Below are 12365 nucleotides of genomic sequence, written 5' to 3' on the forward strand. Positions count from 1 at the left end.
TACTTCCTGCAACGTTGGGCATCAAACTCGCGCCGAGTACTAAGCACGCTATCACCGGGGTCGAAAGGCGACATACTACAACTGGACAGCACAAAAATACTGGGCGTGGTGTGGCAACCAGAGGAAGACACCCTGTCTTTCAACATCAACACTCACAAAACACCGGCGGAAGTATACAACGGGGCAAGAACACCAACTAAAAGGGAGGCGCTACGCACTACGATGTCCATATTTGATCCATTGGGCATCGCCACTCCAGTCACCATACAAGCGAAGCGCATCATACAAGACACGTGGCGCTCAGGCATCGATTGGGACACCCCGTTAGAAGCGCCCGAGGCGGACGCCTGGAGCAGATGGCTGGAAGATGTACGACGACTCGCCAAGATAAAAGTACCGCGCTGCTATATGAAACTTAGTCACGCGCGCGGCATCCAGTTACACACATTCATGGACGCAAGTTCAACGGCATACGCGGCCGTCACCTATTGGCGTGTAGAAGACGAAGATGGCAACGTACACGTCTCACTCATCATCGGCAAGGGGAAAGTAGCTCCGTTGAAAGTGATCTCCATACCACGACTAGAGCTGCAAGCTGCCGTGCTGGGTTGCCGTCTTACACAGACCGTCGTCGACGAGCATCAATTTAAACCGACAAGCCGCTACTACTGGACAGATTCCCGCACGGTACTGACCTGGATACGCAACGGACCGCGAGTTTATAAACCGTTCGTAGCGCATAGAGTGGCGGAGATCGCTGAACACACTAAAACGAAAGAATGGAGATGGATACCCACCAAAATGAACGTCGCAGACGACGCCACCCGCGACGTGCCACACGACTTCGACTCTAATCATCGATGGTACAGGGGGCCGGACTTTCTATATATGTCGGAAGAAAATTGGCCTCAAGAGGAAGTCACGGACGTCAACGTCACGGATGAAGAACGGGTCCACCTCACCACAGGCGTCGGCGCGCGACTGAAGGAAGCTCTACCCGAAGTAACTCGTTTCTCAAGTTGGATACGCCTCATGCGGACCACAGCGCGCGTACTACAGTTCATAGACAGGCTGCGGACGCGCACACAACGATGCGCCGCTTTAAGGAAGAGAACGAGGAAAAATGCCGACGCCGACCCTACTTGGCGAAAAAATGATACAGAAAGCAAGAAGACGAATACTTCCGAAGCTGCGCGTGGAAAGCAAGTTTTACACAAATTTAAAACGATCGACGCATCATATCTACGCCACGCCGAGTCGCTGTGGATACGAGCACAACAGGAAGAGGCGTTCACCGAGGAAATCAACGCCCTCATGAGGGGGACCCCCTTTCCCCCCTCTAGCCGCCTTATGAAATTATCAACGCTACTCGACGGCGAAGGCATAATACGACTACGATCGCGTATAGCGGCCGCGGGTGATATCACTGAGCAACAACGGTCACCAGCCGTGCTTGATGGAGACCACCCGTGGGTGCGACTGTATATCGCCTGGATACACAAACAGACGCACCACGGAGGCTTCGGCATCACCACCAGCGAGGTACGACAGCACTACTGGCTCCTACGACTACGCAACGCTGTGCGAAGCGAACTGAAACGTTGCCGAGTGTGCCGCATCATGAGAGCCACGCCTCCACAACCCTCGACTGGAAACCATCCGCCCAGCCGCCTCGCTCACCATCAACGCCCGTTCACATACACCGGGCTGGATTTCTTCGGTCCACTCCAAGTCGCAGTAGGCCGCACACGACAAAAAAGATACGGAGCGATCTTCACCTGCCTAACCACGAGAGCGGTCCACGTCGAGTTGGCCGGAGATCTGAGCACCGACTCCGCCATCATGGCACTCCGTCGCTTCATATCGCGACGCGGATGCCCGACGGAGCTGTGGTCTGACCAGGGAACCAATCTCCGCGGCGCGGACGCCGAGCTACAGAGGGCAGCACTAGAAGCTATACAGGAAGACGCCAGTATCCGGTTCATCAAGTGGAGATACATACCGCCGAGCGCACCGTTCATGGGAGGAGCATGGGAGCGTCTGGTACGGAGCATCAAAACAGCTCTGTACACCGTACTGCACGAACGCGCCCCGAAAGAAGAGGTCCTGCACACTCTATTGGTCGAGGCAGAGCACACCCTCAACAGCCGCCCTCTCACCCATGTATCCACTGCTCCAGAAGACGAGAACCCCCTGACTCCGAACCACTTCCTACTGGGGGGTCCCTCACGAGTACCACTGCCTGGAGCCTTCACGGACACTGACATCGATGGGCGCAAAATCTGGCGGACCAGCCAACGACTGGCCGACATGTTCTGGTCACGCTGGATAAAAGAATACCTCCCTGATCTCCAGCACAGACGAACTCCGAGAGCCACCAACGGCGCGCTACAACTGGGAGACTTGGTGTTCATAGCCGACGGGACGCTACCACGCAACACCTGGCCCCGCGGCATCATTGTGGCTACATACCCAGGCCCCGACGGAGAAATAAGGGCGGTCGACGTGCGGACAAACAGAGGAATTCTGCGCCGTCCTACAAAGAAGCTGGTAATCATTGCAACGGGAGGCAACGAGACAACGAAGCGCGAACCCTAGGACGTTCCAGCTACAAGCTGCGGCGGGAGAATATGTTCAGGACGAAAACGTGTTCGCGCCCATATGATTTATAATATTGTGATTTAATGTTGTAATTTATTATTGTTAATTTCGTGTAAGATTTTGGTAAATAAACGAGAGGGAGAGAGGGGTTTTGCTTGGAGTCTGTAGGGTTCTCCCGTCCCGCTCCTGCATTGGTGCCGTCCCGCTCGCACACTTGAATAGAATGCGAGCGGCACGGCGGGCCAGCGATGATATAAAAGGCGGAGCGTTGGGAGCGGAACGACATTCCAAAACTGACTGCGAAAGAATCCGAAGATGTTCCAAATCTCACCGCGATCCAAGCAAGACCAAGATCAAGAAGCTCAATTTACAACCAGGCGTTTTTCTCATAATCCGCCCCCACAAATAATATTCCATTTGTAGTAAAGAAGGCCTTAAAGTTAAAAAACGAATTATCATTAACAGTGAGCGTAAAAAAGAAACAAGATATACAATTTTTTACGGGACTTTTTAATAGAAAAATCATCTATAATATCATCATAGTTAATGGTGTTCATTATGTCTGCTTCTATGTACAGAAGAGCTAGAGAATTCATTTTTTCTTGAGACAATGAAGACCTTTGATAAGCTTTCACGCGTTTTAAACAGGAAAAACTTCTTTCCCCAGAACAATTTGTAGCCGGAATGGAAAGTGCAATACGCAGAGCTATATCCAAGTTAGGGTAAACATTATGCAGAGATTGATTCCTCAAAAACGTTGAGAGACTGAGCAGTGAGTTTGATCCAGGCTTCACTGAACAATCTACAGTTTTACCAGAGGAAATGTGACTGTGAAAATGTACACATTCTTGAATCAAACCGTGAGAAACCCAATGAACATGTTTGACTTTTGTCTCCACTGAAATCTGCCGCCCCTAGGACGCTGCCGCCCCTAGGCCGCGGCCTATACGGCCTATTTATAAATCCAGGACTGATTCGAACCAATGTCTTCTAGCAAACCGTTCCAAACGCTATACTACGGAACGAACCAGCGGATCTTACGAATTTCTCTATGCGCTTGTTGCAGGTCTTTGTTCTTGGTTTTTAACGACATTTCATACCTTTCCGCAAGACAGAAGTCACCATCTTGGAGTACGGGTATTGTGCCCATTGCGTTTAGCTGGAAATAAAATTGCATATTAAAATATAATCTCCACCTCACATCGTGCCCTGCGTGCCCTAATACCTGCATGCTTGGGTATTTAATGACATATACTTGTCGGCTGGTCCAGAGCAAAAACCTAGTAAAAGGACAAATCATTTTTCAACGGAATACTAGTCCTATAGTAAGTAATACTAAATACTACAATTTATCAGAGATTCCGAAACCTTCAAACCTTGTATTAGCACACATAGTCTGGTTCGTGATGAGTTAAACATCTTGTAAGCCACTTTAACCAATTCAAAACATAGCAAGTATTTTTAAATCTCAGTCGTAGAATGTCCACTTTGCTAAATGCTTCTTTCGCAGAATGTCCACTTCTTGACAACTAAATAGTAGATATTAAACTATACTGATACTCAAAATCTTAGTCGGACTCTATCAATGGGTTAAAGGGTGGGTACTAACAACCAGTGAGCAAGGCCAAGCAAATGTAATTACAGCTTTTAATAATTTAATAGAAAACACGTATGTCGCTATCAAAGCAAAACAGCAAACACTAGTTAAGTCAAGAAGGAGGCGGGATTCGCTCTGTACCTTTTGGAGGGAAAAGTGTCGTTTTTATTTTGACTTTCAATTATTTTGTGAAATCTAGTTTAAAGTGGAATAGGAAGTGCTATTGTGCCTTAATCGAAGATTAAAATGCAAAATTATACGAATCTCGAACTAAAATACCCGTATCGGCCCGTTTTAAGGAATCCCGAGCCAATCCAAGCACGCCGCCTCAAATTGCCTATCCTCTTTGTGGCGGCCATATTTACAGAAACATAATTAAACTTCATGTTTAGGCTGATGGCTTTGCCAAAGCCTTAATAAATTTAAAAAAAAAGAAGGAGTCGCCAAAAACAAACACATTCAAATTTAGAATTTCAATTAAAACTAAGCTTAAAAAAGACTATATTATAAAATATACAAAGAGATTTGTAGCGATTCGGTACAGGCACTAATAAATAACGTTCAGGGAATAAGTCTGCAGGCGGGGAATTCCACTCCATAGCCATTCACCATATAAATGTGGAAGCGTAATGCTTCGTGTGAATCTTTGGAATTTCCACAACATAACCCAAGCCTACGCCTAGTCGCTCGGTGATGGAAAGGGGAAGGCGGAATTAAATCATGTAATTCCATCTCACACTCTCCGTGCTATGTCCTGACGAATACTTTGCATAATTCTAAATTAAAAGTACGATTTCTATAGAAAAAACTAATAAGTTTCTTTTCCCTTGATAACAACCGAAAGATTCTTGATGTGATTGTGATATAATTATAAAATACTGTACTGGGACTTGCAATATTTTGGTTTGACACGATAGAGTTGGCTTTGTTACAAGGGTACAAAATGAATAATGACCCCGTGGTCACGGAGCGCGCAAAAGGTATATTTAGAAGAAAAATGAAAAATCATGCATACAATCGTCGTTTACTGCAATAGTATAGTGCAATATGCGATACCTTCTTAAACTCTGGACTTTTGTGCTCCTTGGCGACGAAGTCGATCTCCTTGAGCTCGAGTTCCAGGCCCAGAATCTGAGCCATAATTCGCACTGACCATGATGGTGGACTGCCCTTCAAATGCCACAGGACAAGCTTTGACATTTTTATCGGCTGTTGATTTAGAAAATATAAGTATTAAATTTTAATCACAATAATCAAATATTTTTATTTAATTATTACATTCATCAAAAATTTTAATATGATTACTTTATATGTATAGGTGTGCATGGTCTATCGTCGACCTGCGAGAGCGCATGTAACATATTTTGACCAAACTAAACTGGGTCATATTTTGTGTTTCCTGCATGCCCCTAATCGAGTATTTAGTGCCCCTACACCTACACACGCGATGTCACTGATAATGCTGTGTAAGTCGCTGAGGTCCTCTCAAATATAAACGTCAGAGTTGACATGCTAAGAAGAAGATCGTCGACCTCATCATCACTTTCTATCAGGTGAAACAATGGTGAATAAATGCGCGCTTATTTTATCACAAAAAGTTAATATATTTATTTTTAAATTAAATATGAAAATGAATATAATAATAATTATTATTATTTTGCGATTCAATTTTAAAATTTCCAATTCTCGATGACGTGTTCAAATTTTTTCAACAATTAATTATTCGTATTTCCCTGAATATCCTTGCATTGTACATGTTGGAATAATATGCAGAATACGCTTTGAATACACGTCCTTTATTGTGTATAGTACAAACTGTTTAACAGAAATTACAAATTAACCATTATAGAAAAAACAATCATATTCTAATACAAGACAGCTAGTGAAATCCACAACTTGGTACTAGGCAACCTGAAGTATAGGTAACATAGTTTGTGAACATATAGGATTATATCGCAAGTTTTTACTTCTTAAAAACAACAGTACAGCTCGAAGGAATGACGTCATCAATCATGGATTCACAAGCAATCATTTTAAATAAACAACGTTTAGCATTCGTGTAATTTTAATACATTTATTTAGCGTTTGCTGAAAACAACTCAAATTGACTAGAGATGGTTTAAACACCCGAGCCATTCATCGGCCCCATTTCGTTACGTGATTATTTTAAATGTATATCGTGTACACAAAACAATTTAGCACGTTTTAAGTACAAGTGTATTGAGACACAAAAAAAATACAATTTTGGATTGGGTCACTATTTTTGTACACACTGAGAGGCTGTAAGCACACTGTAAGTTTGAAGTGCCTATTCTTCTTCACACATTAACAGTTAAATTAAAATTTTGTTTTATTTTGTAGTATAAATTTCAAGTATAATTTGGCTGGAAGCTACTTCAGACAAAGTGTACGCTTAGCGTCTGAAGGGTAACGAAGCCACACTCGGTCACGAGACCTCAATGCGCCCCAATGCGCGCCCCCTGCTAATCTTTCTGCCTCTAACTTCAAGTTGAGTTAAAAGTAAATAAAATCTATTTTTTTAAGCATATTTAGTGTAACTTTTCATTATTTTGTAGTTATGCATTTAAATTCTCAAATATCGAAATTATAGTCAATAATAATAAAAGAACGAATGAACAAACACCGTACTCACCCGGCGAGTTATCAATGAGTACTAAATTTATTTCAGTTGATAGGTGCCAAGGCGAAGGTCAGTACAATTGATGATAATTGATAACAGTACACCCACAAAAATTTAAAGTATACCTAATACAAAGATGTACTTTATATTATTAATATAAAAGATTGTTCTAGGTTGTGAACTGCTTAGCTTAAAAAATCATAGAAAAAAAATGTTTTTTTCCACAATAGTTGCCAATTGAACACAGAGTGTGTGAAGTTATTAATATTTCGTAGGAATATACTTAGTTTCATTTTTGACAAAACGATACCTCCAATGAACACCACGCCATCTTTATTTTTTGGCCATTTTCTGTTATTTGTAAACAGTCTTTAGTTTTTTAGTTATGCACCCAGATTTTTGTGAAAAAAAGAAACAAAAAACAAAATTCGAAGAAAAACTAAAAAGTGAAAAAAAAAACAAAATAAACAGTTCCAAAAATTAACGTGTTTCGAAAACTTCTCCAAGGTCAACGGGACAGTGTCATAAAGCGTACCGAAGGAGACAGGACAAGGCATTGGGGAAGAAGCAACAGCTTGTGTAAAGAGTGTCCTAGGAGTATGCCACATTACGTGATGACAGTCCATCACGTAATGTGGCTAGTGCTAGGTTCAAGAAAAATTTTCATTTTGAATTTATATTTAAAAAATTTATAAAATTTATATTTTTCAGAAAAATATTTTACCACATTTGACTTTTTGAAAGACCCTTGTTTTTTCTACCTTTGATTCTTTTTTCCCGTATTGTCCAATCACTTCAAATCTCGTTTTACCCTAACTTGCTTGTAAATATGCAATTTTATTTTGAAATTCACGCTAAATCAATCTTCAAAAGATGTATCTAACCGTAGAACATAATATGAGCTTTCGAATTATATTTTTCCAAACTTTCAAACATGTTTCCGAAAAATTTCCACTATTTAAAATTTTTCGGAAAATTAAGTACCTAAATGTGGTCCAGTGGAAGAACGGCTGCCTCTTAATCGAGATGAAGTTTCGAACCCCTGTTTAATTTGCGTAGATATATTTGTAAATGTTCATTAGCAATACTATATTCATAGAGGTTAATAAAATTGTACTATTTTAATAGTTTTAGTGAAAATTTGAATAATGGTTATTTTTTGGTTGTATATTCTTTACATCTAATTACCAAATCCTTGCGATTGCGTGGAAAAAAAATGCTGTTGACTGTAACACACAAACATACATATATCTAAAGATATAGGTACCTACCTATATATCTATAGATATAGACATACGTCTATATCTATGTATTCAAGAAGTATCTATCTATGTAAGATAAGTCTAGATATTATGTCTGTAGTGTTAAACTATTGTAATCTAATCCCTAATTTCATTACAGTTCGGAGTCGTTACTAGAATTTTTTTCGTTCAAAAACATTGACTTAATTATAATTGTAAGTCAATGTTCAAAAATGAAAAATTGTTATTCAATCAAATCATTCATTCATTTTTTAAATATTACTATTTAATCATTTAATCGATTTATAATGACACTTGTGTAGAGACAAACCTCGGAGTAATTAGATCTAAGCAATTTTAATTATATTTATTGCAAAACTGAATATGACAGATTAAAAACTGAACTTATATACTTAATTTATAAATTTAACGTTACAAAAACATAGGTACACTCAAGAGCACGTCAAGCCTGACACTTTAGTCTTTGGACCGTTCGATAAAAACGGTTTTAAATTTATTTTATTTAAATTTATATAGACTATAGAGACTATAAAGTTGGGTTTAAATCTTAAGTGTCAAGCTTGACGTGCTCTTGACCCTGTACACGAGATAATTGTAGTGATAATAAATTTGATATTCTTAAGTTACGTAACACATCAGGAAATGTACACTTACGTGCAGTTGTGATAACTGTTCACGTCAGTCTTAAACCACAGAATATGTAATACTTGACCACTGCCAAACCGTCTTATCTTTTTACCTTATCACGTGATGCGTAAGCACGTGTAGGACAAAGTTGTTGGCCATGAACTAATGAGTAACGAAGTACTTTTTTTTTAAGTTTTTTGAATGTCACGATGTTCGACCACCATGATATTTAGTTATTTTTCTGACATTACTCCACTAGTTTGTAATAATTATTAATACAAAGGTCGCTTAAAGAAAGAAAGAAAAGTATCAATAGATTTTTCACAGATGGCGCTACGGCAAAAAAGTCGATAAAACCATTTAAAACTCAAAACACAAAGATCTGCAACAAGCACATAGAAAAATTCGTAAATTCGCTAGTTCGTTCTATGGCTTAGTTGGCATAGCGCCTGCCACGGTTTGCTGGAAAACGTTGGTTCGAATCCAGCCGGATCGAAGGAATTTTTTGTACCTGTTCGATCTTTGTATTAATAATTATTATAAACGAAGTAATACTTCCTTGTTTAGTCATTTTTTTATGATACTGTAGACTAGGCTGATAATTTGTATTTGTAGTGGCTGAATAAATTTATAGGTTTGCATTTAGAATTAAATAAAAAAATAGGACATTGTAAAGAAATGAATATCCTGCTATTTCTAGAAAAAGCTTCGATTTGAATACACGTAGTAAAGTTTTATTTATGATTCTTTTACTCGTTTCTCATTGAAATGTGCCTCTCGCTACACTAACCCACAGCTACGACACTTACAATACCAAGTGACGATGACGGAACGAACAAGTCGTGTACCTGGTGCTAGGTGACACGCCTGTCCATAACAGTTGCAGTGGGGCACTGCTTCGTCACTCTGAAACATAAGTCACCAGATCCATGTGCCTGTAATTTTTCCAGCACCCTTACCCTTCAAAACCGGAACTCAATAATGCACACATTACTTCTTGGCGGCAGAAATAGGTAAGGTCGCAGTACTTCCTTGGACGAACTCTTTTACTAGGAGCTCTACTGCTACTAAATATTAGCAATGGCAAAAAATACCATCAGGTATTGAAACGATAGCTTTCAATACCTAATAGTATTTTTTGACTTCTTTTTTGACACCACTCTCTGAATGACTAGGCTGTATGCTTTCTTCTTTAGCCCTAGAGTACCGACTACTAACTTGGTATAATAAGTACTTTTGCGACCCGATGGGGCTTGAACCATAGATATTATATCTATGACTTGAACCCACGACCATACTGCACCGTAGTATTGCTTTTACTAACTGAGCTACGGGTCAAGTTGTCGAGTTGTCAAAATTCTCCTGATTTTGGATAAAGACCTTTATACTGGGTGTCGGCATTCGGCGCCGATACGACAAGTAGGGTTGTCACATTATTATTTTAGTTGTACAGTCAAGAGCACATCAAGGTTGACACTTTGTACTTTGGATCGTTCTTATCGTAAGCGGCATAGAGTTGAATTTAAATATTATGTGTCAAGCTTGATGTGCTCTTGACTATGTACCTGCAGGTTGCATAAAACATAATTTAAAAAAATTAAGACATGCCTAACAGTATTAAAGTGCTATATTAAAATAACCTTCGTTAAATGCAGTACTTACGTAGAGATATTGATATTCTTGATAGGTTGGTATAAGACTATATGGGATATCGATTAATCCAGTATGATTATGAAATAGAAATTAAATGCTGAACATTCTAAATTTCAGGTTACTTTTATTCAAACCACCATTTGCACAAGAATAAACACGTTTACTGTTTGATTTGATGTCAGTAAATGTATTTTTTTAAACACCGAGCGAACATTTCAATTCTATAACCAATAGCGCGTGCGATGCGAATGTGTGCATATGTACACGGCGCGCTGCGAGCGAGTACACATACAAGCCGCGCTGCTACGTTTGTACGGAGTTATCCTACCAGTTTTATTATAGTATGCTTCTATTATTTATTATAGTGCATAGGTTCCCAAACTTAGCAAGACAAAAAAATTTCAATGCCCTCTACCACAAAAAATAATAGAAAACTCGTATTTTTTATATTGACTTCACACAAAAAAAATCACAAGGAAAATATGTGGTGTGGTTTATATAGATAATTCAGCTTTTTTTCAAACGCGGTAGCACCCCCTGCACGGCATCAACGACATGGTTTCCGAGGCCCTACCGCCCTAGGACTCTTCAGCTCCCACATGGTCCCTACGCTTTGGGAAACTATGTTCTAGTGAAAGTTTTTAGCGGCATTCTAAGCGTGCTTAGGCAGGCTACTTCGTTTAATATTCGGGTAAAGCGCTTTTCGGGTATGATGCCGTGACATGGACGCTTACGCAGGAGACTGTATACAGTTTTCTTTTTTGAGTTTCGAATGAATCCTAGACGGACGAAAGTCTGGGATGTTGGAAATCGGATCATGGAACTCAAATGGAGTTGGGCGAACATACAGCAAGGCAAGGTGATGAGGTTCGAAGGGGAGGAGCCACTTCTGGAGCACATTAATCGATGGCGGATAAACATCCGACAGGCCGTGTTCCGGAAGTGGCAAGAGAAGCTGGAGGAGCCGAGATCTGGCCACTGGACCATCGGAGCGATTCCACCAGTCCTGGCAGAATGGGCGGATCTATCCTGGGGAGGCATCTCCTATTACCTTGCGCAGGTTCTGACGGGGCACGGTTGCATCGGCAAATACCTGTGCAGGGTGGGACGAGAACCGACGACCGTATGCCATCAGTATGGCTGCGTGGAATGCGGTGGCCTCCTTCTGCACCGATGTATTGTCGCGGAAAGAGGCGACGGAGCGGGAGCGAGAGGAAGACCCTTCCTCTCATCCTATGCGCCGCAAACGTTTAGGGCGCAGGCGGCTGGCCTATGCCCGCCAACTGCCGCCCTGACAGTGAACCCTGAGTGGCAAAACGGGGGCTTTGTCACTCACTGGGCAAGGGTTCACGGGTTGGTTGGCATGCCAAGTATTCCCGACATGCCACTAACGACGGAGTGGAGAAAGTCTCCCAGAGGTGGGTCCGCAGTCGCGGACAACCGCAGGCGGGGCCGTGGATCGTAAACCACGTGGCCACAGCCCCGTCTCATGCGGAGTATGGGAATACTCGGGGGTTTTTAGTGAGTAGGAGTCTCACATAACCACCGCGCCTCCCCGTGACGCGGTGGTATCCATGACGGATTTTCCCCCGGAAAGAAAAAAAAAGGCAAGGTGATGAGGTGGGCACCCAGTGGCAAGGTGGGTCGACGACATATTACGTGTCGCAGGGAGTCAATGGACCCGGACCGTGATTAATGACACAAACAGTGAAATTAGGCTGTGGATGATGGTGAATACGCTTTCAGCTTGCCTGTTGTCCGATGGCGGAGTCAAGAAAAAGAAAAGATAAACACCTCGTGATCTTTTTGACCTTACATCATATCTCTTTAAATAAGATTGTACAAAAATATACATTTATCTGAGTCTCATTTGTATCAAAAAGATTGAAGCATATACTCGTATATATTTGATTGTATACTATCAATCAGCTTATATATCGAGTTCTTAGGTTTTCGCGATTATTATATAGAAATAAAAACTACT

The 12365-nt window shown here is 41.3% G+C and overlaps 3 protein-coding genes across 3 annotated transcripts in view; 2 read left to right on the forward strand and 1 right to left on the reverse strand.

Moving 5' to 3' along the window:
• LOC113237670 overlaps positions 1–887 on the forward strand; it is a 3068-nt gene extending 2181 nt beyond the window's left edge. The window contains exon 2 of the mRNA XM_026474279.1: positions 786–887. The gene's annotated coding sequence lies outside the window, so the exon portion shown is untranslated. The remainder of the gene's footprint in view (positions 1–785) is intronic.
• The window catches only part of LOC113237669, a 3659-nt gene extending 545 nt beyond the window's left edge, over positions 1–3114 (forward strand). The window contains exon 2 of the mRNA XM_026474278.1: positions 211–3114. Within this exon, the coding sequence (XP_026330063.1) occupies positions 223–2598 (2376 nt within the window). The 5' untranslated portion in view covers positions 211–222 and the 3' untranslated portion in view covers positions 2599–3114. The remainder of the gene's footprint in view (positions 1–210) is intronic.
• LOC113237672 (glutathione S-transferase 1-like) overlaps positions 1–5719 on the reverse strand; it is a 14719-nt gene extending 9000 nt beyond the window's left edge. The window contains exons 1-3 of the mRNA XM_026474281.1: positions 5504–5719; positions 5255–5407; positions 3702–3760 (exon numbers count right to left, since the gene is read on the reverse strand). Coding sequence (XP_026330066.1) covers positions 3702–3760; positions 5255–5407; positions 5504–5524 — 233 coding nt within the window. The 5' untranslated portion in view covers positions 5525–5719. The remainder of the gene's footprint in view (positions 1–3701; positions 3761–5254; positions 5408–5503) is intronic.
• Between the last annotated feature and the right edge of the window lie 6646 nt (positions 5720–12365).

The sequence above is a fragment of the Hyposmocoma kahamanoa genome, unplaced genomic scaffold (genome assembly GCF_003589595.1).
Source record: "Hyposmocoma kahamanoa isolate Upper Pololo Valley unplaced genomic scaffold, ASM358959v1 93, whole genome shotgun sequence".
In the NCBI taxonomy this organism is placed as follows: domain Eukaryota; kingdom Metazoa; phylum Arthropoda; class Insecta; order Lepidoptera; family Cosmopterigidae; genus Hyposmocoma; species Hyposmocoma kahamanoa.